A 25,282-nucleotide genomic window follows, 5' to 3' on the forward strand; every position below is an offset into this window, starting at 1 on the left:
CTGGCAATTTTATCTTTGAAGTTTTTCTCAAACCTGGCCATTGATTATGTCCAGTAACTCAAAGGAAAGCCAATCAGCCATCTATTAAATTCCCCGCTCCTACTCTTGCCCCCTCCATGCCCCCCACACAGTAATTTTTAAAAACTTCTAAACTGGATGTCTATCACCTTTCTGCTTGGTAGTCTCTAGCAGTGTCCCACTTCGATTGGAATCAAATCCAAACTTTTCTCCATGGCGTCCAAGGCCCTGCAAAGTCAGGCCCCTGTCCACTCTCTACCTTCACCCTCTACGCTCCAACCAGAGCCTTCTCACAGCTCCCCTAACAGCCATACTCCTCATCACAGAGCACGATACAACTGTTCCTCAGTCGGGAATATTCTTTACTCTTTGATCAGTTAAGTCGGCACATAGTTCAGATCTGACGGAAGTCTTCTCTGACCTGCCAACATGTATAGGCTCTCATTTAGAGTTTATAGCTAAAACAAGGACAAAATACTTTTAAGACATAGGACAAATGTACCAATAGTAAAACTTCAGTTTTGGATAAATTTAGAAACTATTCTTTTCATATGCTCAAAATCTAGATGGGATTATGGAAAAAACTGAAGTAACATAAGAGAAGGAGAGTGTGGATTATTTCCTTCTCTATCTGTTTTCCAGGATTTTGCTAAGGCTTCAGAATTTTATCAAATTTATAGGTAAAAGAGGAGAAAATATGCTGGTTAATGAGCCTTTAAGTATCAACACCATCTTCTCCAAATCTCAAAATTTACTTAGAAATCTGTTTATTCCCTGTCCCTTAGCCCTAGAAGAAACTCACATCTAAAGCACACCAGTCCTGCATCATTGAAATGACATGTGTCAATTTCATTTGCAATGTGAAGGCTGCTTCCCACTCTGGTTCCATTTCAATATGCTGTCCTACTTGACGTGTAATTGGATCCATTCCCTTAAAGAAAGTGAAAAGATTTTAAATGAATAAAAATTATATTCGTTCTCTTACACGGAAACAAAAAACATACACGTCTTCACAGGAAGCTTCAAGTAGTGTAAGAAGTCCAACTTCTTAAATTACATGTTTATCTAACATTCTCTAAAATATAAATTAAAAAAAAACTCCAGTAAAGTATATAATAAATTATTATAGGGGCAATCTTCTGTTTTAGACAATAAAATGAATACTTCACTGCAACAATCCTTCAAATTCTTTTTATCTTTATCATCCATAGGAAAATTATTAAAAGAAATTTGACAGGCTCTTAAAATGTTACTATTTATAAATATATTTTGCAATATACTAAATATATTTTATAATATACTAGAACAAAGTTTTTATATTTATTCCTAATCTGCAACTAAAAGTTTTCAGAGACTGCAAGAAAAAGACAAACAGCTTTTAATACAGAAGCATATCACTTTTTACAAACTAGCCTACTCTTGGTGTGTCAGAACTAATTAAATAATAGAAAATAGAGGATACCCTGAGTATTCAAAATGACCAAAGTAGATATTGTTTCTATAGACAAAAAAGTCCCTGCAATGGTATTGGCAGAAAAACAGACATATAGACCAATGGAATAGAATTGAGAACCCAGAAATAAACCCACATATATATGCGCAGACAATTCACAGAGGAGCCAAAACCATACAATGGAGAAAAGAAAGCTTCTTCAAAAAATGGTGCTGGGAAAATTAGAAAGCCACGTGCAAAAAAATGAAAGTAGACTGGTATCTGTCACCATGTACCAAAATTAACTCAAAATGGATCAAAGACCTAAACGTAAGACCTGAAACAATAAACAGCATAGACAAAAGCATAAACTCACAGATTTTGAGTTCAGAGACGACTTTATGAATTTGACCTCAAAGGCAAGGGAAGTAAAAGCAAAAATAAATGAATAGGACTATATCAAACTAAAAAGCTTCTGCACAGCATAGAAACCACCAACAAAACAAAGAAGCAACCAACAGAAGAGGAGAAGATATCTGCAAACAATGCCTCCGATAAGGGGCTAATTATCCAAAATATATAAAGAACTCATACAACTGAACAACAACAAAAAATTTAATTAAAAAATGGGCAGAGGACGTGAACAGACACTTCTCTCAAGAAGACAAAACGGCCAATAGATACATGAAAAAATGCTCAACTACATTAGCTATTAGGGAAATGCAGATCAAAACCACAATGAGATATCACCTCACACCTGTTAGAATGGCTGTTATCATCAAGACAAGGAATAACAAGTGCTGGAGAGGCTGTGGAGTAAAAGGAACCCTTGTGCCCTGCTGGTGGGAATGTAAATTGCTACAGCCACTATGGAAAACAGTATAGAGGTTCCTCAAAAAATTAAAAATAGAATTATCATACGACTCAGCAATCCTCTTCTGGGTATCTACGCAAAAAAATCTGAAAACATTTATCTGTAAAGATATATGTATCCTTATGTTCATTGCAGCTTTATTTATGGTGGCCAAGACATGGAAACAACCAAAGTGTCCTTCGATAGATGATTGGATAAAGAAGATGTACATAAATACAGTGGAATATTACTCTGTCATAAGAAAAGATAAAATACTGCCATTTGCAACAACATGGATGGATCTTTGAGATTATCGTGGTCAGGGAAATAAGGCAGAAGAAGTTGAGAACCGTATGACTTCACTCATATGTAGGATATAAAATTGAAAGCAACAAACGAATAAGACAAACAAAAAATCAGACAGACAACAGTTTAGGGAACAGTTTAGTGGTTACCCGAGGGTAAGGGGAGAGGAGGGTGGTAGAAGAGGGTAAGAGTGATCAAATATATGGTGATGGAAGGAGAACTGACTCTGGTGGTAAACACACAATGCAATATATAGATGATATATTATAGAATTGCACATTTGAAACGTATGTAATTTTACTAACCCATGCCAAAAATTTAAAAAAAACCTGCAAAACATAGAGTATTATAATAAATTAAACACCCACAAATTACCACCCAACACGAGAACTAGAATATTTTCTAAACATAATAGGTCAACTTTGCTTATTCCTTTTTTAAGAAAGTCAGATAGCTATTAAAAGAGTCACAATGGTAAGCTCAGATGTTTGAGATGTCACCTATCTTCTTATAGTTAAAACTGTTTAAATATGACAGTTGGTTTCTGCTTCTATATTCTATTTTGTATATGGGGGTGTGTCCAAAAAAGAATTAAACAGAGGGGAAAATTTCTATGTTACATAAATAGCACATCAAGGAAAGGAAAATGAAAACATTAAAAAAAAATCCAACATTATAGTTGCTTAAATAACTGACAATACTTCCATGTAAGAATTAAAGAAAATCAGCTTGCAATCCCCAGAGAAAGTATGTTCATGGTAACCCAAAGAAAAACCAAATACAAAGAACAGTAGTAGATGCCAGAACCTTTGCTGGGAACTCATTCGTTCTACACCTTTCTAAGAGTTTCCAATTACAGAGGAGCTTCTTGGTCCAAATTGTAGCCATCCAAATCATTATTTTGGAAATGTGCCCCAAATGAAATAAACGCATCGAGAGAAAGGTGTTCAGCTGAGTGAACAATTACTAACAATAACAAAAAGGGACGAAAGGAAAGTGCTTCCCTTTTGAAACGTGTCAGTTTACACATACCTGCATACATTTGAGTAATTCCAAAAAGGCATCAAATCCTTCTAGGAACTTCTGCCTCAGATCATCTGACCATTCCGTTGGTTTGCTAATTAACACATACCTGAACAAGACAAAAATAGCAATGAATACATGGATAAACATTAACATTTTACAAGTTGCAACTGGTTTGATAATTAAACAGAATCTTACTTGAGGTCTAAAATAAGGCTCTGCACTCTCTTAAATTTGAAGGCTTGTAAAGCAGTGTATCGTTCAAACTGAAATCTGCCCTGGGAATCTCGATGTCTCAAATGATCCATAAACGTCTTAATAATAATGGTCATTAGGTTTTCTTCTGTGATGAGCATCCGAGCCTAGAACAAAGTGTATCAGAGTACATGGTAATCAAAACCTATTAACTAAGAAGCTAAAAAAAATGTCACCAATATTGGTTAGCTTTTCCAGTTTAAACCTTTTCAACACAACTATTTAATATCATAAGTGCATTACTGTGTATTTCTAAATAACAATTACTTACTCCAATTGCCACTTGTATGAAGCAACAATTGTATCACGGAGAAAGATGCCAGAATGTTAGGAGACAGATCCAAGGCTCATTATTCAAAGACAATTCAGGGTGGGGGGTCTGAACCAGGCTGCAAATTTTCCTTAACTGAGACATTTAGACACCTATAATGGTATGGTATAATTATTCTAGGATCCAGAGGTTTATATCACAGATTCTGTAGAACTCAGTATAAAACTGTATTTCCTCTTAACCTCCTAAGTTGAGATTTATTTGTTTCTATGTATAGATGTATTTTTGAATAAGCAAATACATTGAGATGAAGCAAAAATAACAGGTAAACAAGTAAGTCTCCTAGCTCCTGAGATCCCCCTTGCAAAAGCGATTTCTGTTAGCAGTTTCCTTGCATATTCTTCCAGGGGTTGTGTGTGTATAATAATAAAAACATACACATACATATATGTATACACACACATAAACACTTATATGGATAAAGTGATATTAAGTAGATATAAATATGGATATGTATAATTATATCTATCTTCCCCCTCAAAGGATAGCACATTATAAATACTGTTCTGCACTTTGTTTTTACTTAATATATTTTAGAGATTGTCCCCTATCAGTTCGTATAAATTCCCTCATTCTTCTTAACTATCACCAGGTATTCTATAATAGTTTATGTAGCCAGGTCCTTACTGGTGAGACATTTGGGTTTTTCCCACTCTTATGCTATTTACTACAAAAGATGCTGTAACAAATATGTACTGTGTACAGCTGCAAGGATACGGACAGAGTAATTTCCCAGAAGTGGAATGACTACATTGTAGTATATGTACATTATACATTTTGACTAACAGCACCAAACTGTCCCCTCAAAGAAGCTTACCAACTTATATGCCCATTTACAATGTGTGCCTTTCCCCTCATGTCCTCAATAATGCAATGCAATTTCAAACATTTTAATCTTTACCATTCTGATGGTTTTACTTTGCGTATCTTAGTATAAATGAAGTTGAACATTACTGCATAACAATGTGCACTTCCTGTTCTGCTCCACAGTAAAATCAGAAGGTCCAATAATACTCTGAATACCACATTATTACTCTGATATTAAAAATCATGGATTTCCCCTCACTTTTATAGTCTAACTAGGTTCCAGGTTGTTATTGGTGCAGGTTGACTATTTAACCAGGTCTTACATTAGTCAGTATCAGGTAATTAATTAGCAATACAAAAAGTTGCATCAAAAAGTAGGACAAAAAAATGCAAAAGACAGAAATGTAAGAATATGGTAAAGTTGTATTCTAATGTAGAGATTAAGTTCTAAGGTCATCAGAAAAGGAGAAAATCTATATAGTTAAATATACCTTTGAAAAACTTAAATAATCATCATATTGCCAGGACTTAGGCCCCAAGAAGCTCAAAAGTCAACAGGATTGATTAACAGCTGTTAATTTTCCTAGATAGTGAAGACTAAGGTCAAGTTTGAAGGAGGGGAGGTGTTTTTTTCCTTTTTGTTTTTCGTTTGCTATATTGGTTGATTTTGAGGAAGTTAAGTGAGTATAATGCAATTTCACTAACCTAAGGAAAAACTCTGGAGGGCCTGCTAGCAAGACTCACAAAAGGCAGGCAAAGGAAATTCAGAGAGAAAACTTAATGTTGGTGGAATGTGAATCTCATCAACCACGGCACTTTTTAGAATTTCAGTTTCAGATAAATGTTCAAAGAGATGGTTCATGCACTATATCGTCTGGATTAGATTCTGTCTCCACTGGGTGCCAAATAAAAAGAAATCAATAGGGTGGCCCATTAATACTGTCCCATTAAGTAGGGAAGTTATCCAGGCATTTTTACTTCTAAAAAGATAACTAAAGAAACCATATTTTTCCAAGGTTACAAGAGAAAATAAAAATAAAAAACTTTAAGTGCTTGGCTTCATGACCTCATGCCCAGATTGTTGCTAACCTTGTTTCAAGGTAATTTTCAACATTAAATATCTAACATTACTATTACACAATTCTAGTACTTATCACCCACCCTAAAAAAATTACTTGATTTTTATGCCTACAATTCACTTTGCTTTAAAACAAATCCCCGCTACTTAATTATAGTTTTTATTCATTTTATGTAATTCATATTCAATTTTGTGTTACAAGGCTCATTATATATCTAACACTCAAAGTGGACCAAATTCTCCCCTAAGAGTATGAAAAACTTCACTGAGTAATAATGGCCTGTGCACATGGTTTTAGTTCAATTAAACATGATGGAGCACATATCAGCATATAATGCTGACTATAATGAGGGCATAATGAATAAAATAAATTAGAACAAGTAAGGTACTCTAATCACTTGAATTATTATTAGTATGTCCTTGACCAAACTATTTAAAAATAAAGACTGGGTTAATTGTAAGATAATTCTGATTCAAAAGATACCAATAAATGAAATTCTATCACTGCTATAAAACATTTCACTAATATCTAGGGCAAGTGGTTTTTAACTAGGGATGTGTATAAGAATTACTAATGGTGCTTTTTCAATAAACTATACACGCACTCTTCTGCTTCTAGCCATGATGGAGTCGCTTGAGGTTGACTGACATTTCTACCAAGAACAACTAGAAAAGGTCAATTTTAAAAAAGTTTGGAATCATTAGCGATTGCTGAGGAAACAATAATTTGAGGGGCTACAACCACAGAGAAGGGGAATGGCACAGGCGAGCCAACATTCGCCAACTGCTTTTCCCTCAGCACTGTACTCTCCTGGGCGCAGGGCAAGATGGGACTGAAGATCCCAGGAGTGTGACAGAGATGCTAATACTAACAAGGAGAAAAACCTATCGTGATTTTAGCCATTCCCAGGTGTTGATAAGTCCAGGATTCCAGTAAGAGCAGAAGGGTGGGACCCACGTCCAACTTTCTTTCAGTTTTCCCCTCGAGACATCTGCAAAATTCTGAAGCTATGCAGGACAGAAGTCTAACAAGAGCAGAAAGCCGAGAAGAGCAAACAGTGATGTGGCAGTCCTACCACACTGGGGAAACACGACTGGAGTTCAGGACCCTATAGATGGTAGAACTCTCGTGAACACTCCGGTTCTAAACCGGAAACCCTTCCAGGGTTATGTCCCAGGGGTGAGGATGAATCAGAGTAAGACAGTCTTGTCAAAACAACATGGAGTCATGTCAATTTCTGACCGGACTACGGTGATCAGCTTCACTCTATTTGTCCAACAACATTGAGGGGAATCTTGGGAGAAAGATGTCATGCAGTGTCTAAGATTTTTTAAATAAACAATGTCCTATCAAAAGGCAATGAGAAAGAGAATAGGGCAACAATCATGTATGAAGAGAAAATGGCTCCAAAATTTCCCAAACTGGGAAAGGCACCAGACTGGAGATTTAGTATCTACTAACTCCAATTTATACCTATAAATATAAAGAAAACCACACCTAGGTAAATCATAGTAAAACTGCTAGAACCTAAGACAAATGTCAGTAAAAAGTTATAAGGCATTCCAAAGGACTGAAAACCCAAAGGGGTAAAAGACCCCCCCACCAAAAAAAAAAAAAAAAATCAAACAACAGGAACAGAACTACAGATGATCCAGATAATGGCATTATCAGATTATCAGACAATGACTTTAAAATAGCTAAGATTTACATATTCAGGAAATTGAGGAAAAGATGGAGAATTTCATCAGAAAACTGGAATCTATTAAAAAGAAAAATGAACTTATGCCTCAGTGTTCAGGGATCATGGAGTAGATGCACTAGGTTGGTGCAAACGTAATTGCAGTTTAAAAGGTTACAAAATTGCAGAAACCATAGTTTTTTTTAACCTTTTTTGATTAAAAAAAACACTTTTGTACCAACCTAATACTTTTCTCTTGTCTTCCCATTAAGTACCACTAACAACTCTGGACATCACATGCAAAGGAAACACCAGAAGACTCTGAAAGGTGGAAAGAAGAAGGTACACTGGCTACGGACCTCAGAATAGAAGGAATGACATGGTAAAGAGGTTTCTCTCTCCCTCCCCCCCAACTCATACATCCCAGACATGGAGCTGAAGAAGCTGGTAACCTGGAAATGCCAAATGGGCACAGATTTTTAATTTTTTTTAAAGCCCCAATAAACGCCTGCTCTCTCTGGCCACAGAGAAGGAGTAACCTAGCAGGACAGAAAATTTTCCGCAGTAATCCCTCCACTCTAGCCAACCACTACAGAAACAAATTGTGGGTCCATCCCCACCGACACTGGCAAAGGCCGAGTGGGGAGCCTAGACTTCCACCCTTGAGAGGCTGAAACATGGCTTGACTATGGTAAGTCAAGGATGCACGCCATAACGTCTGGAGCAGTGCTACTCAAAGCATGGTCCATAGACCAGCAGCCTGTAAACTGCTTGTTGCCAGGTGTGACGAGAAGTTTGCACAAGAACGTAAATCAACTATTTACAACAGTTTCGTTGAGCTGACACTTGTTTCATAGCAAGATTTTTGCTGAAAGCAGCAGTGTGGTGATTCGCATTCTAGTACAAACTGTTTATCTTTTCATTAACTCACATTGAGTAAAACTGCTCTAGAGACCCTTAAAAGTATTAAGTGAATACACAATTAACAACAAAGGGGGAAAGTGAAATAATAAACATTTAATCCAAAAGAAGGTAAAAAGGAGAGAAAAAGAAACAAAACAGGTGGGTCAAACAGAAAAAAAATCATAAAGTGATATAGATAAAGCCAAATTATATGAGTAATTATATTAAATGAGCAGAAATCTAAGTAAAATATTAAGAGCGTCAGATTGGATTAACAACAACACCCAAAAACATGCTTTTTATAAGCAATAACTTAAATATAAGGGTACAGAAAAGTTAAAAATACAACAATGGAAGAGACATACTATGCAAATACTAACCAAAAGAAAGCAGTTGTTGTTATAGTATCGGATAAACTAGACTTCAAGGTCAGAAATATTATTTGAGTTGAAAAGAGATATTCATAATGATAAAAACGCTCTATCTGGAAAGCACAACATTTCTAAATTTGTATGCATTCAATCACATAGCTTTAAGATATATGAAGCAAAAACTGAGGAGAAAGACAAATCAACAATCATTGAGGGAGACTATTAACATGCTTCAACAGCTGAAAGAACAAGTAGACAAAAAATCAGTATGTATATAAAAGACTTACATAAGGAAAATGAACAAACTTGACCTAAGTGACATATATAAATACTGCAACCAATTATTTTCAAGTCCACATTGAATATTTACCAAAACTGTAAACATTCTGGGCTATAAAGCAAGGCTCAACGAATTCCAAAGGACTGAAATCAGAGTATGTTCTCTGACCACAGTGAAATTAAGCCAGAAATTCATGACAAAATAATTAGAAAATGTCCAAATGTTTTGAAATGTAGCAATATACTTCTAAGAAGTATAATCACAAAGAAGAAAAAATGGATCAAAGAAGAAATCGCATAGGAAATTAGTTTTATGAACTGAATAATGAAAATATGACATAACAAAATTGTGGGATGTCACTAAAAAAATTATGCTTAGATGGAAACTTAAGCCTTAAATGAACTTATCAGAAAAGAAAGGCTGAAAGTTAATGATCTAAATATCTCAAGAAATTATAGAAGGAATGTCAGTCACCAAGTGGTGAATAAAAGCAAGAGTCTTTCTCATGGGGCCGGCCCGGTGGCTCAGGCGGTTAGAGCTCCATGCTCCTAACTCCAAAGGCTGCCAGTTCGATTCCCACATGGGCCAGTGGGCTCTCTCAACCACAAGGTTGCCAGTTCAATTCCTGGAGTCCCGCAAAGGATAGTGGGCAGCGCCCCCTGCAACTAGCAACCGCAACTGGACCTGGAGCTGAGCTGCGCCCTCCACAACTAAGACTGAAAGGACAACAACTTGACTGAAGAAAAGTCCTGGAAGTACACACTGTTCCCCAATAAAAGTCCTGTTCCCCTTCCCCAATAAAATCTTTAAAAAAATAAATAAATAAATAAATAAATAAATAAATAAATAATAATTAAAAAAAAGTCTTTCTCATTCTTGACCTCAGGGGAAAAGCTTTTAATATTTCACTATTAAACATGTTTGCTTTCAGTTTTTACTTTGTTTTGCTTCCAGGTACTCTATCAAATTAAAAAAGTTCTCTTTCATTTCTAGTTTGTTGTGAGGTATTTTTTTGTTTTAAATCATGAGTGCTTAATTTTCATGAATTCAGGAAAAGCATTTGACATGATTTCCCCCCCCCCCTTTTTTTTTGTCTGTTAATATGGTGAATTATGCCAGTTGATTTTCCCCCCCAAATGTTGACTATTCTTGCACTAAGGAAATAAACCAAACTTGATTGTGATGTATTATCCTTCTTCTATATTGCTTGATTTGATTTGTGTAAACTCATTTGTGAGAGAGTAGACAGTATTTTTCTTTTCTTGTAATTGCATTGTTGAATTTTGGTATCAAGATTACAGAGGACTCAAATCGACAAGTACATTCTCTTTGTCTTCTGATATAACAGGTGTTACCGCTTTCTTAAATATTTGGAAGAATTCCTCAGTGTAGCCATTTGGGCCTGAGGATTTGTGAGAAGATTTTTATATACTAATTAAAATTTTCTATTACTTCTCTTTTAATAACCTGTGGTTTTTCTTAGGAATTTATTTATTTTATCCACATTTCTAAGTTTATTAAGTTGGTCTTAGTATTGTCTTAATTTCTATTTAACATCTGTAAGATCTGTAGTTTTTGTTTAAATTTTAAATTTTCTGTTTTTCTAAGTCGTCTTTCTAGCAATCTAACCTCTTTTTCTGGTTTTTTCAAAGTACCAACTTATAGTTGATTTTTCCCTTTTGTACATTTACTTGTATTAACTTCTGTTCTTATTATTTCTGCTTTTCTACTTTCTTTAGACAAAAGACCTAAGTTGTTATTACAATGGCCTTCGAGGTCTGGCACTGCCAACTCCCACCTTCACTCCTACCCCCAAACTCAATGACCTCACTGACCATTCTCCACACTCACTCTGTAACACTAACCTGTTTTGGGTTCTTTCTTCCAAAACGCCAAGTGCACATTCATCTTAGAACTTTGTACTTCCTATTCCCTCTGCCCAGGGGGCTCTTCCACCAGTTAGTCACACCACTTACTCTCTCACTTCCTTCAGGTTTCTGTTCAAACCATCTCTCTGAGAGGCCTTTTCTGATAACCTGGTATGAAATATGATCCCTCTACTGTCACTCTCTATCCCCTTAGCCTGCGTTATACTTCATAGCACTTACCAACACTTGATTCATAATAAATAGTATGTATTTGTTTGTGAACCTGTCCCCAATTAGACTATAAATTCCATAGAACAGGGATTTTTGTCTTTTTTGTTCACTCCTGTATTTATTCCCAGAGCCCCAAACAGTGACTAGTTAATAAAGGTGTTAAATAAATATGTTTTGAATAAATGAATACATACACTAATTTTCTAGTGTTTCTAAAGGAGTCAGACAAGAAACAAAAAAATAATTGAAATATTAGAAAAAAAATTATTTGCAGATTACTAGAAATTCCAAGGAATGAACACAAAATATTAGAAAAAAATGTTAATAAAAGGGCCACACAGACACAAGATGGATATATAAAAATCAGTAATTTTCCTATATAAGTAGCTATAACCAGAATTAAAATGTGAATAATTTTGTACAACATCGAAAATATAAAACAGATAAATTTAACTTAAAAATGTATAAGACTCCATAACAAGAGAACTATGAAGGTTTTACTAAGAGCATAAAATAGCACTGAATAAATGAGAACAAACTACGTTCCTAGATGAGCATCTTCAATATTGCAAAGATATCAGTTCTTCCCAAATCATCTATAAATATGTGTACCTCTTCAGTATTCCTAGTGTGGTTTTTTTTTTGGAAACTGACAAACTGATTTTAGTTCATGTTTTAAAAAAAGGCCTAAAAATAATTAAGAAAATTCTGGAAAAGAATAATGAAAGATTTAGCTCTGTAAGATATCAAAATGGAATATTACACTAAAATTATTAAAACTGGGTACTGGCATGGAAAAGAACAAAAAGATGAATGGAGGAGAGAAACACAGATTTGAATACACTTGGGATTGTCTCAAGAGCCTTCTCAAACTTATCCCCGACTAAATCGAAAGCACTATTCTCCCTCTTCACAAATCCTATTCATTCTCCAAAACTCCCTGTGCAAATGGCACAGCATTCATTCACTTGGATACAAGTTAGAAACCAAAGAATCATCTTTATACCTTTCCCTCAAACCCTAAAACCAATCTTCACCAAACCCAATATCCCTCAAAGGCAACATCTGGCTGGTTCTATTATAGATTTTACTGCCTAAATATCCCTCACGACTCTCATATCCACTGCCACAATCCCAGTTCCAGTTACCATCAGTTCCTGTCTGGATCACCGCATTAGCTTCTAATTAGGTTCCCCACACTCACTTTTGCCCTCCACCAATTTGTTCTCCAAACTTACAAACAGCATGACCTTTTAAAAATCACAAATGTGTTCATGTAAGTACCATTTCAAACTCTTCAATGCCCTCCCATGCTCCTAAGATAAAAACCAAAAATCCTTAACTGGCCTATAATAATATTTCATTAATGGGAAAAATAGACTTCAGAGAGCTTCAACTGTACTAGAATACATCCTCGAACATAAAAGTAACCTGGGGAAAACACACACACTCCATAGAGAATATACCTTGTTAGTAAAATAACTGTAGAATACTCTTAAATCTATAGTTTGGCCCATGCCTGTGTTTCTGGTCTCATTTCATGAACAACTGATGATACACACTTCTAGCACCTTTTACAAAAAAGCACTTGTTAACATAAGGACGTATCAAACAAGCCTAAATTACATTTACAAAGTCTTTATATGATCAATTATATTTTAAGTCTTTAGAGCAAAACTCTACATGTGTTCCTTAGTATAAAATATTTGTAATCCGCTTCTTAAAAACAAACAAAAATCAGCTTTTCTAAATACAGTTTTCTAAGAAAACATAAAGGCTATTTAATTTGGGTCAGGGACCCCACAATCTGTTTGTTTTTTTAAAGACCAAGACTGCATGTGCTAATTCTAAAAACCATAAATACATTAAATACCTGCCCATAGGAACATCCCTCCTACAGGACTTAAGTGCTGGTCCTTCTGCATAGACTTCCCTTCACAAACCTGAATAAAGGTCCTCGGAGAATCCCTCTTTGAACATGGGAAAAGGTCAGATCTGTCTATCATTCTCTCTCAAAACAACCAAATTCTTCAGTTTTCATTCTAATTTTAATTAACCATTTGTGTGAGTCTTTCCCACTATTTTAAGTTCCCTGAGGGCAAGGACCACATCTATTTTTGTTCACCACTGCATTCCCAAAGCCTAGAACTATGCCCAATAAATAACAGGTGTTCAACAAACTTTTGTTAAACAAATGAAATGTATTTTAATTACTGAATCGTACTAAAACAGTGATGCTTCTGGAGCAACTAGTGAAACTTAGCACAAGACTACCTAACAATCATGATTCAGTCGCCTTAGCTACCCCTTTCCTTTTTAGGGGGAAAGGGGCTTCTCAAAATGTGAAATTAAATATAATATGCTGCCTGTTTTTAATGGATAAATTTGTTAAACCAATCAGCTTAATTTTAACTCATTGGTTCAAAACCTCAGGAAAGTACTATGAGAAAGTACAAAATAAGATGAGAAAGTACAGATTAAGGTAAATGACTTTTCCCTTCCAGACTACATTATTCGAGGATATATTCTAGTATGGTTGTAGGTGTCTAAAGTCTGATCGCCCATTAATAAAATATTATTCTATTCAGGAATATACAGATCTTAGTTCTCTTATTATTTTAAGGCTTTACTTCTGTTAATGGAAAACAAAAATGTTCTTCTTAATCTTTCAGTACTTACAAGTGAAGGAACTGTGAATATCTGAACCGAGAGGTCTGCGACTGAAAACTCTCTGTCGTGGTCATCTGTCACATAATCACTCTGCAAACGCTCATAGTTCTATTAAGAAGGCAAAAAAAGGCAAGGAGTACCAACTATCAGTTACAAAGAAAATGCAAGCACTACTCACCAGAGTAGGTGCGGTGAAGAACTGGACAGACAGAGCAGTCACGGACACTGCTCGCTCGTGATCATCCTCCATAAAATCTCTCTGCAACTGCTGGTAATTCTAAACAACAAGGGGGAGATTCACCTCTAATCCACATTGACCAAATGTTTAAGGGTTATAATGAAAAGTCAGTGTTGGAGGAGTCAAGAAGGTAAAACTATAAGGAATGACAACTGGAAGGATTTCTACCAATTAAATTCAGTATAAATATTGATTCACTAGACAATCTTCTCAAACGCAAATGGCAGTTTATGAGCTGAAACAGGAGTAACAGCTACTAAAATCCTGGGATGTCGTCGTACAGAGGTGGAGTTAAACCACGTAGCTCTACACTGTCTCTGATGGAACCAGACCTGTATTACTTCTGGATACATATCAGAATCACTGATGGCTCTTTCAAAGTACACATGCTTGGGACCCATTTGTGGTGAATCTGCTTCAGACGGTTTGAGAATAGAACACAAACACATGTATCTTGAAAGAGGTCCTGAAACGTTCTTACACATTATCTTGGTTAAGAACTCCTAACTTAGGTGAATAAAATAAAAAAATAAAAAAATAAAAAAATAGGTAGTTAGCGTAATCACGCTGGTAAAAAGGAAGAACATAATTCAACAATGTCAACAACCTAGAGTTCATGATTCGTAAATCACATCCAAATATACATGCCATTTCATCTAAAGTTATCCCTTCTTTATACAAATCTTAATAGGAATAAAACCATAATTCACAATGAATTAGGTTTAAATTCTCCATTTATCATTTCATATCACACACACTGTATAGATGGATATTCATATTATTACGGCAGATGATGGACAAGAAAAGCCTCACTGTTAAGAATTTTATTCTATTGATAAAAGATAAAAAGATCATTTTTGAAGTTTCCTAGAATTTAAAATCAACACAATGACATATTACTATTAGCTGCTAACTTTACAAAGCCTCGATATAATCATGGGCTAGTGGTCCTCTGTATATAATCTATCTTGTTAAATCTTCAAAACTGAGAAACTAGTTACCTTTGCAAATCGAACAGCAAACAGTTTCTTGTATTTCAAATCCATAAGTAGACTGCTCATGAACAACTGATGATACACACTTCTAGCACCTTTTACAAAAAGCAGATGTTAAGATAAGGACGTATCAAACAAGCTTAAATTACATTTCCAAAGTCTTTACATGACCAATTGTAAGTCTTCAGAGCAAAACTCTACTTGTGTTCCTTAGTATAAAATATTTGTAATCTACTTCTTAAAAACAAACAAAAAAATCAGCTTTTCTAAATATAGTTTTCTAACAAAATATAAAGGCTATTTAATTTGGGTCATGGACCCTACAATCTGTCTGCTTTTTTAAAGACCGAGACTGCATGTGCTAATTCTAAAAACCATAAATACATTAAATACCTGCCCAAAGAAAAAACACAACTTTTAATATCCCAATTACCTATGTAAGTTCCTCTATACCTTGAAAGTAATTAAGAGACTCACCCTTCCACAATTTGGAATCATTAAGCATCAATCTGTCCACAAGAGAAGAGTTTTCACCATCTGGCCCTTCTTGTAAACCAACTTGACATAAAATTCGGCGAAGGCCATCTTAAAACAGGAAGAAAAGTAATCATGAAAATAGTAACTTCCAACATTAAAATAAAATGACATTTTAGTAGAAATGTTCAAATGGATCTATAATTGTACCTGTTATTAAAGGTCAAATTTATTCAGAAAAAGTAAACATTTAAAATAAATATTTTACTAACGTTTTCACAAAAAGGGAGAGAAGTTCCAAATCTTGCATTATACACCAACTCTAATTTCAGAACATCAAAATACATGTCTATCAGAAAGGCAGTGACCTCTTATGCTGTAAAGAATTTGAAGAGCTAAGTTCCAAAACCATTGGTTCCAAAAACCATTGAAACGAACATTATTTTTCAGGCACTGATGCTAATTAAATCATATTGTAGTAAAATTATATATACCCCATGACAACTGAAAGGTAGATATAATATAAAATTGTGCTACCTTTTAAAAGAATGCATGATCTCTGAGATATACTATATACCAGCACTTTTTATTAATGCTATGCAAAATGTTCTTCATTTATTCAATAAAAATTCACTGTGTACCTACCTATGTGTACCTACTATGTTCCCCGAAAATAAGACCTAGCCGGACAATCAGCTCTAATGCGTCTTTTGGAGCAAAAATTAATACAAGACCCGGTATTATATTATATTATAGACCCGACCGATCTTATAGTAAAATAAGACTGGGTCTTATATTAATTTTTGCTCCAAAAGATGCATTAGAGCTGAATGTCCGGCTAGGTCTTATTTTCGGGGCAAAGGGGTACTATGTGAGGGGCTCTTGAAGACAAATTCCTACATCCTCTAAATGCTAAACTTAAAAAAAAAAAAAAGTTCTTTAAATATTAATGCAAGTATTAACATAACCAAAACTTTAAAACCTTTTGTTTTATTACTTTATAATTAAAAATCATTTTTTCCGTCTTCTACAAGCATGCAAAATAATCAGAAAAAAAAATGGAGTAATTTTACTGTAGCACAACACTTGGCATACAGGTATCCAATGGAAAACACCAAAACTTAAAAAATGAGGTAAAAAAAATAACTGAAAAGACATTTATAAGGCAAGCAAACATGTTCTCCATTTCCACACCTCCATATTTTTACCTGTCAGTTCAGGGTGGCAAAGCTCTTTCTAATAGCCATTCAATACATGTTTCAGAAATTTTCTTTACAGTAAATATCAGAATGTCACTTATCCAAACCACCTCTCTTGCCTGAAGAACAGCATGACAGATGGCTTTGACCTATTCCTATTTTACTCTTTAGTGTTATACACCAAACTTGTATTTTTGGCATTGGACATGAGGGTTCTTAATTCTGTCATCATTACATTAAACAGATTATCTAATTTGTAGATTGTGGAAAAACTAAAAACTAAATCAGTAACTTCAAATTTACAAATTTTCAGAGTTGCAAATTATTGGGAACCAAAAGATGTAGGAGTCAAAACAAAGATATCAACACTAGTGTTTCATCCTTTAAGCTGCTAACCATTTAGGATTTATTTGCAGTAGCATTTTCCAGCTTCTTAAGCAAAACAGAGACCAAAGGATGCTCTGTGGAAAAAAATGGTTCTTTAATCAAGTTTGTGAGATTTAGATTTTATAAACATATTAAAGTCATTAAATTGTTAAAACCCAATGTTTCCTGCATTTATTTGAACACAAAATTGTTGTATGCATATAGAAAAATCCTATGGGCAAAATTTGGGAAACAGGTTTTTCTGCATAAAGATATTCTGAGAAGGTATTATATTTTAAAATGTGACATTAAAATATTATCCCACTTGATATTTTTTCCAAAACAGTTTTGCAAGGGCATATGAGTTTTGCAAGGGCATATGAGTGCATTTTAAAGTCACTAAGCACAAGCTTTTATGAACCTACCTGAATATCCAATAACACTTCCCAGCCAAGACAAAATTTTCAAACCAAAATTCTGATGTGCGACAATAGACGAATGCATAACTTGAACTTTGAGTGGCTTTGTCTGTCTACTGGTATTTCTCTTAAAAAGAAATGGCAGGATGAAAAAAACAAACTTTAAAAGGCTATTTTATAGAAAAAAGTTAGTATTTTCATTTCATCTAACTACAAACTGTTATTATTTTTACTTTGTTTATAATAGCCATCCTAATGGGCACAGGTGGTATCTCATTGTGGTTTTCTTTGCATTCCCTAATGATTAGTAATGTTGAGCATGTTTTCATGTGCTTATTGGCAATTCACACATCTTCTTTGGAGAAACGTCTACTTAAGTCTATCAAAACTTATTTAACATGTTTCCCCCCTTTTATTTTTTTGTTTGGATCATCTTTCTACCCTCCCCCCATTTATCCTATTTCCATAACCCACATTAACACAGTACATCTTTGCATATTTTCTCCATCTCTATATATTATATATGTATACATTAATAAAGATTTTTGATTTACAAAAATGGGATACTATACATACTCTTGTGCATCTCTGCGTTAACCGATTTTTTTGGTTAATGACTCGTAATATTCTGTGGTGTGGATTTATTCAAACATCCTCTAGAGAAGGGCATTCATATTCCCTTTGTTTTCAGTCTCCTGTGACTACAAAAAAAGCAGTACTAAACATCTTTGTACACACACTTACTGGTGCTTATTTCTATGGGATATATAATTTACTAGGAGAGGTAAAACTTTAATAGATGCTACTACACTGTTTTCCAAAAATGCTGTAGCAATTTATTTTGATACAAGTATCCTATCCTCTGAATCTCTACCAGCAAGGTATTTTATCACTCTAATTTCTCCATTCTGATGGGTATGAAATCCTGTCATTTTACTGATTACTATTGAGTTTGTGTCTCATTTCATATAGACCACCTACATTTCCTCTGTTGTAATTACTTTTTCATATCTTATGACCATTTTTCTATGTTGTTACATTTGTTCCCTACTTGATAATCTATGAATACTGTTTATCATAAACATTAAATGTCTACCCTATGTGTTAGAAATAAAAATTTCAAATCTATTATTTGTCTACTGTGTTTATGGAATATTTTGCTATGCATTTTTTTTTTATTGAGCAAAAAAATGTGTGTCAGAAATAATTTTCTAATTCCTCGGGTTCTAAGAATCTCTCCTTGGTTAAGAAGCTCTCCTCCTCAGCATGTGCCTGCAGTTTCCTAGATTTTCCTCATATTAATATCTAGTTTGGGTCTTTCTATTCTATATTCTGAATGTATCTATGCAAACACCACCAGAGATTACAAACACTAATTTTTTAAAAAAGGAAAAATTGAAACAACACTCCTGAACATATAAGAAATTACAAAGCAACAATGAAAATGAAAAAAATATACCCTTTCCTTTACCCAGATTTATTTATTATAAACATTTCATTGCAATTGCTTTATCATTTGCACATTATCTTTCTCCATACACAGACATATATATATATATATATATATATATATATATACATACACACTCCTTTTAAAAAAAAATGAACCATTGAGGGTAAGTTATATGCATCATGTCCCCTTTTCCCTAAATACTTCAGTATAGATTTCCTAAGAATGGGAATATTCTTTTACACGACCACAGTATAGTTTCTGATGCATTATTAAATTCAATTATGTCCAGACAAGAAGGAAGAATTTCCTAAGACACACAAGGTACAAATCAAAGAAAGAGATATATTTTGCTACATTAAAATTTAAAGCTTTTGTTCAATGAGAGGCACCAGAAACAAACTTAAAATAAGTCACATATTGGGAAAAGATATTTGCAACAGAATACCAAAATTCAGATTAACTTATAAATAAGTTAAAAAAAAAGAAAAAAAAGAAAAGACAACCCAACAGAAAAATATAGGTAAAGGGTCCGAATAGGAAATTCACAAACAGAACACTTAAGTGACCAATACAATAAATTCATGAAATAAGATACTTAACAATCAAAGAAATGCAAATTTAGCTGACCAGATGCCATTCATACACATCAGCTTTGCTAAAATTATACCGCTGGTGGGAATGTATATTGTACTATCATTTTGGAGGCTAGTAATTTGGCAAAATCTAACAAAGCTGAAAATGCTCATACTCTTAACAACTCAGAAATTCCATTTTTGGTATAAATTCTAGAGAAACTTTTGCACATATGCAACAAGGGGACAAAATATTGTTCACAGCAGGACTGCTGGAGTCCACAGCAGGACTCCATCAACAGGAGAATGGAAAAATCATGGTATAGCCATCAATGGCATACTTTACAGGTACATGTCAACACAGATAAACCTAGAAACAATATTGACATGAAAAGACACATTGTAGTATAATACATTCAGTATCAATATTGTTATATAATGTTTAAAGACCTATAATATTGACAGACATTTAATAAAGTATAAAGGTATGCATAAGAATGAAAAAATGAATTAATTAAAGTATCTCTAGGGAACGAGGAAATGGAATGGGATTAAGGGATAATACTATTATTTATCCTATTTTATTTAAAATAAGTATGAAGAAAATAATGTATATAATGTGGGCAAACAGGTGTTCGTTGTATTATCTCTATTTTTATCTGTATATTTAAAATATTTAACAATATATAACATTATTTTTTAAAAAGGATATCTACAAAAAATGCAGTTACATGGGATAGTTAAAAATAATAAGTTCTAATTTTTAAAAATAAATCTAAATGTGGGGAAGTTTTCTTTCAGAGAAATATGTATACTAAATGTTATTAAAATTTGCAGCATACCTTGCCATAAGGTACCAAGAAACAACTTCCCTTGAATTCTAATCTTGGTGCTAAAGGCAAGTGTAATTCCTAAAAAGTAACATGAAACCCTACCAAAAACAAAACAGGACAAAAAGCAACAAACTTTCTAAGACATCTCTGATAGAGAAATAGAAAATATACATCTCATCTAAATATTCATTTTCTACGTCAATCTTACACAGCTTTAAAAAACTAGATAAACCAATAATGCAATGCTCAAGAAACATGTCTTTAAATGTCATTTTTGGCTGGTGTTGGCTTCACATTCATGAATGCAGAAAAATGGTTTTATAAATGTCAAGATATGAACTAGTTTTAAACTAATAGAAAATAAAAGTGTAGACATGTTTTTAATATTACTTACCACAATTACTGATTTTGCTTGTTCACAATACTGGAACTCTCCATATCGAACAGACCTACGTCCCTGTAAATATAAATATTTAAAATTGTAAAAATATTATATTCAGTATTAACAACTTTTTTAAAAGTAAATTTTATTGGGGAATACTGGGGAACAGCGTGTTTCTCCAGGGCCCATCAGCTCCAAGTAGTTCTCCTTCAATCTACTTGTGGAGGGAGCAGCTCAGCTCCAAGTCCAGTGGCCATTTTTCAATCTTTAGTTGCAGGGGGCGCAGCCCACCATCCCATGCAGGAACTGAACCAGCAACCTTGTTGAGAGCCCATGCTCTAACCCACTGAACCATCTGGCTGCCCCTCTGGAAGCTCAGTAGCAGCTTGTTGTCTTCAATCTAGCTGTGGAGGGCGCAGCTCACACTGGCCCATGTGGAAATCGAACTGGCAACCTTGCAGTTAAGAGCATCGCGCTCTAACCAGTTGAGGCACTGAGCTGCCCCATCAGTATTAATAACTTTTGAATAAGTAATCAAACATATTTGAGCACATCTCCAGTCAATTTTTAATATTTACAACATTTATTCTATTTACTAATGAAAAATAAGTAATTTTCCTTCAAAGCTATCCCAACATTTTTAAGCCATTAATAAATGTATTTGCTGAACAACAAAAATTTATTCATCTAGGCTGCTATAATTTTTCTTTCTTATAAAGCATAGTACTTAAGCTGCTATAATTTCTATTTTCATAACTGAATATTTCTAATCACTGGGTAGAATGAGGACAACTGCACCTACTATATTTCCTCCTAAACTTTCTATCTGATAATAGCTTACAGTTATACCCAATATAAATGTGGGCCAATATTCAAATGAAATAAAAAAAATAGCCTAAACATACATAACTTAATTCAATATCCTAGGACAACTTGTCTATAACAAAAGTTCAATTTATCATGTGACATCAATATAATGAAATTACTTACATCTCGATCTACTGTAGTTGCAAAGCCAATGGCTTCTTTTTGTGTACAATTAACTGCTTTCTGAAGAGTATAAATAACTTGTTCATAGGTATGAACCTCATCATTAAACAGCATGCAATAGTAGGTGTCACTCTTCTCTCTGTGGGATGAAACATCAATGATATATTATCTATTTGCATATTACCTTGCTCCAGGCTGATTTATTAAGAACATATGTTGTTCTAGGGAATGTACTGGCCACATATCTGCAACAAAGTCATCCATGGTCCCTGTCTCTATGACACGCATTACTGTCTGGAGAGGAAGATAGATACTGGCCATATAATTCTATGTGAACTGGCTTTTATCAAGAGTAGGATGCTATAGCAAGGTAAAACGGCTCTCGCAGTTCAAAGAATTGCTAGAGAGGTAACCTGAGACCTGAAGTCAGAACTGGCTATCAGTGGCTCTTAACAGGAGGCAATTCTCCTCCACCCCCCATAGCTCACCATGTGGCAATGGCTGGAGACGTTTTTGGTTGTCATGACTGGGATGGGAATGCCACTGGCATCTAGTGGGCAAGGGGTAGGCATGCTGCTTATTATTCTACACTCACCGGTCAGTACCCATAATAAAGAATTAATCTGGCCGAAAATGCCAACAGTGCCAAGACTGAGAAACCCTGGGCCACAGGAAGGTGAAGGCAAAGGTCCTGAGGTGGCAAAGGTAAATACTGGAAGCTGGGGCACAGGGAGGAGGGGATTAGGCTGGAGAGAGGCAGGAGTCTTAAAGACCTTGAACGGATTCTGATTTTGCCATCCTAAAGACAATCAAGGATTTGAATAGCACATGCAGTCAGTTTGCCTTACAGTGCGGAGAATGACGCGTGAGGGACGAAGGCAGATATGGCAGTACAGTTAGGGAGGCCATGTTATCTAAGGGTGAAATGAACGTCCTCAGGACTGGGACAGTAGGAATGGAGATGAACAGAAGTAGAACAATTTAAAAGAAGGAGAACCAGCTGGACTTGAAATCTAAATGGATATCGGTGATTCAAGTTTCTGGGTAGATGGCATGACACTTAATAGGATGGGAAAACATTACAAGAGAAGCAAGTTAGATTCTTTTCTCTTTTACGCTGGTGGCCCTGAACCTACAATGGAACAAAAAAATAAAAACAAAACTTTTCTCTTCTCCAGGGTCTAAATTTGGATCTTAGATCAATGGTTCCCAACTTGAAGGACATGAAGATAAAGTCATGAGGTACTAAGTCATTTTCAACGTTTCCGAAAAGTTATAGTAACACCTCATTTTATTAAAAAACACTTAACCCACAACTAATTATCTGGAAGACTGCTGAGAAAGCAAAAAAGAAACACCACCAATGCCCTTCAGACCCTCACTCCAACTTGTATTCAACTTTAACTACAAAAACAATGCCAACAAGCTTGGTTAGAATTAAAAGTAAAAGGGAAGGCCGCTGAAGGCAAGCACACTGACATGAAAAAGTTAGCCCTTAACCTTACTAGAGCTATGGCAGAATACACTTCTCTGGTCCCAAGTTCGTGACCCTCTCCATAATCTAAGAATAAATGGTAAATATGTTAGAAATACACTTAAATAAGCTCAAAGTGTGGAATATGTTTTATAAAATTTTAGGATCAAAATGGTTAAAACTGAGTTTGAGCATTTAGCCAAACCAGAAAACACTTATATCAAAGAGCTCATTCCCTAATCATATTTGATGGCTGAAACAAAAAGAATTGTAGAATTAACAGTTTTATCACACAAACAGAAAACTGCCTGTGACTAAAACCAGTGATAGAACCTTGATGTGGCTTAAATATGGCTATAAACCAACTAAACAAACCAACCAACAGGAAGAAATCTCCACCAATTAAGTGGATCACACATATTTTAAAACTATAAAATAAAGGTTACTATTCTGCTGGAAATTGTAGAAAAAGACGATGTCTATCCTAGATGTATTAAAGTTAACATAAGCAATTAAAACCAAAATGGTTAAAATCGAGTATGAGTAAACACAAATATCAATAAAAGGGTTGTACTTACACCATCTCTAAATCTGCTGGCAATTCACTTTCTTTTTCCCAGGTTAGTATCTCTACTGCATACCGAAACATAATTGCAAAAATGTTGTAAGTTCTTGCTATCACATCTTCTGATAAATGCACAAGAGGGTCCTGAAAAAAACAGAAAAAAAAAAGTAACTTTGTTGAATGCACATTAACTCCCCTCTTTCCCATTCTACCTCAACCCCTCAAAACACTACTGTAAAAAGCTGACTGATCTTCCTGGTTCAGCTTCTCTTTAATTGGATCCTACATATTACACTGGATCAAGCTTCCTAAAGGTTTTGTTCATAATAATCCCAATTACTGAATCAACTGAACCAAAATATTCAATGGCACGCCAATGCCTAATGAATAAATCTAAAACATCTTTAGAATGGCAGTCCAGGATCTTTAAAATCAAACATTAAACCATTTCTATAGTTTAGTATCCTACTAATTCCCAACTTCCAGAATAAACAAAGGAATGTTACCTAAGGACAGACAAGCAATATTTAGTTTTCTCGTCTACTTTCTCTCAGCAGGGCAGGTTGTGTATGCAAATAACAGGGGATGTCCCACTTTAGACTTACCAGTGAGTAAATCACTGAATTTCTAGGTTAACATACAAAAGTTTTACTATAAATGTATACTGTTTATCATGGTATCTGTCAGTCAAGGTTGGCAAAATTGTTTTTAATCTTAATGCTTTACCTTAAATCTGAACACGCTACTTAGCTTAATGGCTGAACAGTGTTATATTCATCTCTCAAATAAGATCAGTGTTCCAACATCATGGAATGGGAACCCGCAGTGTTGTAAATATACATAAGGATACAGAAAATTTTTGTACACCAAAGATAAGCCTAGTGGAACTGAACTGATATAAAACAAATGGAGAAGGGGAATAAAAAGAATGGAGGAAAAAGGACAAAGATTCCTAAAGGAGATGGGCCTAGGACTTGAAGAATGTAAGAAAAAAGATTTTTTGAAGTCTTAACATTTTCAGTCTTACTTGTTGCCTACAACTCTTCTCAATAGGCTGCTTTATATGTCCCATCAAAAAAATTTTTTTTGTTTTTTATCCTACTAGCAAGGTTTACTACTATTTCTAATGGAGACTTTAGAAGCTGTTAACATAGTGAAACCACCCATAAAAGGAGAAACTACAACTAGTACATCCTGGAGATTCATAAAATTATATT

General features: G+C 34.5%; 1 protein-coding gene across 6 annotated transcripts in view; it reads right to left on the minus strand.

Annotated features, from left to right (window-relative positions):
* UBR2 (ubiquitin protein ligase E3 component n-recognin 2) overlaps positions 1-25,282 on the minus strand; it is a 106,535-nt gene that overhangs the window by 47,789 nt on the left and 33,464 nt on the right. For 4 of the 6 annotated variants that reach the window (XM_019738385.3, XM_019738383.3, XM_088795720.1 and 1 more), the window contains 10 exons: positions 24,079-24,209; positions 22,027-22,165; positions 21,049-21,111; positions 17,803-17,923; positions 15,816-15,923; positions 15,345-15,433; positions 14,115-14,213; positions 3,831-3,994; positions 3,642-3,741; positions 821-949 (listed from right to left, as the gene is read on the minus strand). In XM_019738385.3, coding sequence (XP_019593944.2) covers positions 821-949; positions 3,642-3,741; positions 3,831-3,994; positions 14,115-14,213; positions 15,345-15,433; positions 15,816-15,923; positions 17,803-17,923; positions 21,049-21,111; positions 22,027-22,165; positions 24,079-24,209 — 1,143 coding nt within the window. Of the gene's footprint in view, positions 1-820; positions 950-3,641; positions 3,742-3,830; positions 3,995-14,114; positions 14,214-14,283; positions 14,383-15,344; positions 15,434-15,815; positions 15,924-17,802; positions 17,924-18,372; positions 18,488-21,048; positions 21,112-22,026; positions 22,166-24,078; positions 24,210-25,282 lie in introns of those variants that run through there. The other 2 variants (XM_019738384.3, XM_019738387.3) reach the window with 2 other exon arrangements.

This window comes from Rhinolophus sinicus, chromosome 2 (assembly GCF_057876585.1).
Source record: "Rhinolophus sinicus isolate RSI-liver-muscle chromosome 2, RSI-T2T, whole genome shotgun sequence".
Lineage (NCBI taxonomy): Eukaryota > Metazoa > Chordata > Mammalia > Chiroptera > Rhinolophidae > Rhinolophus > Rhinolophus sinicus.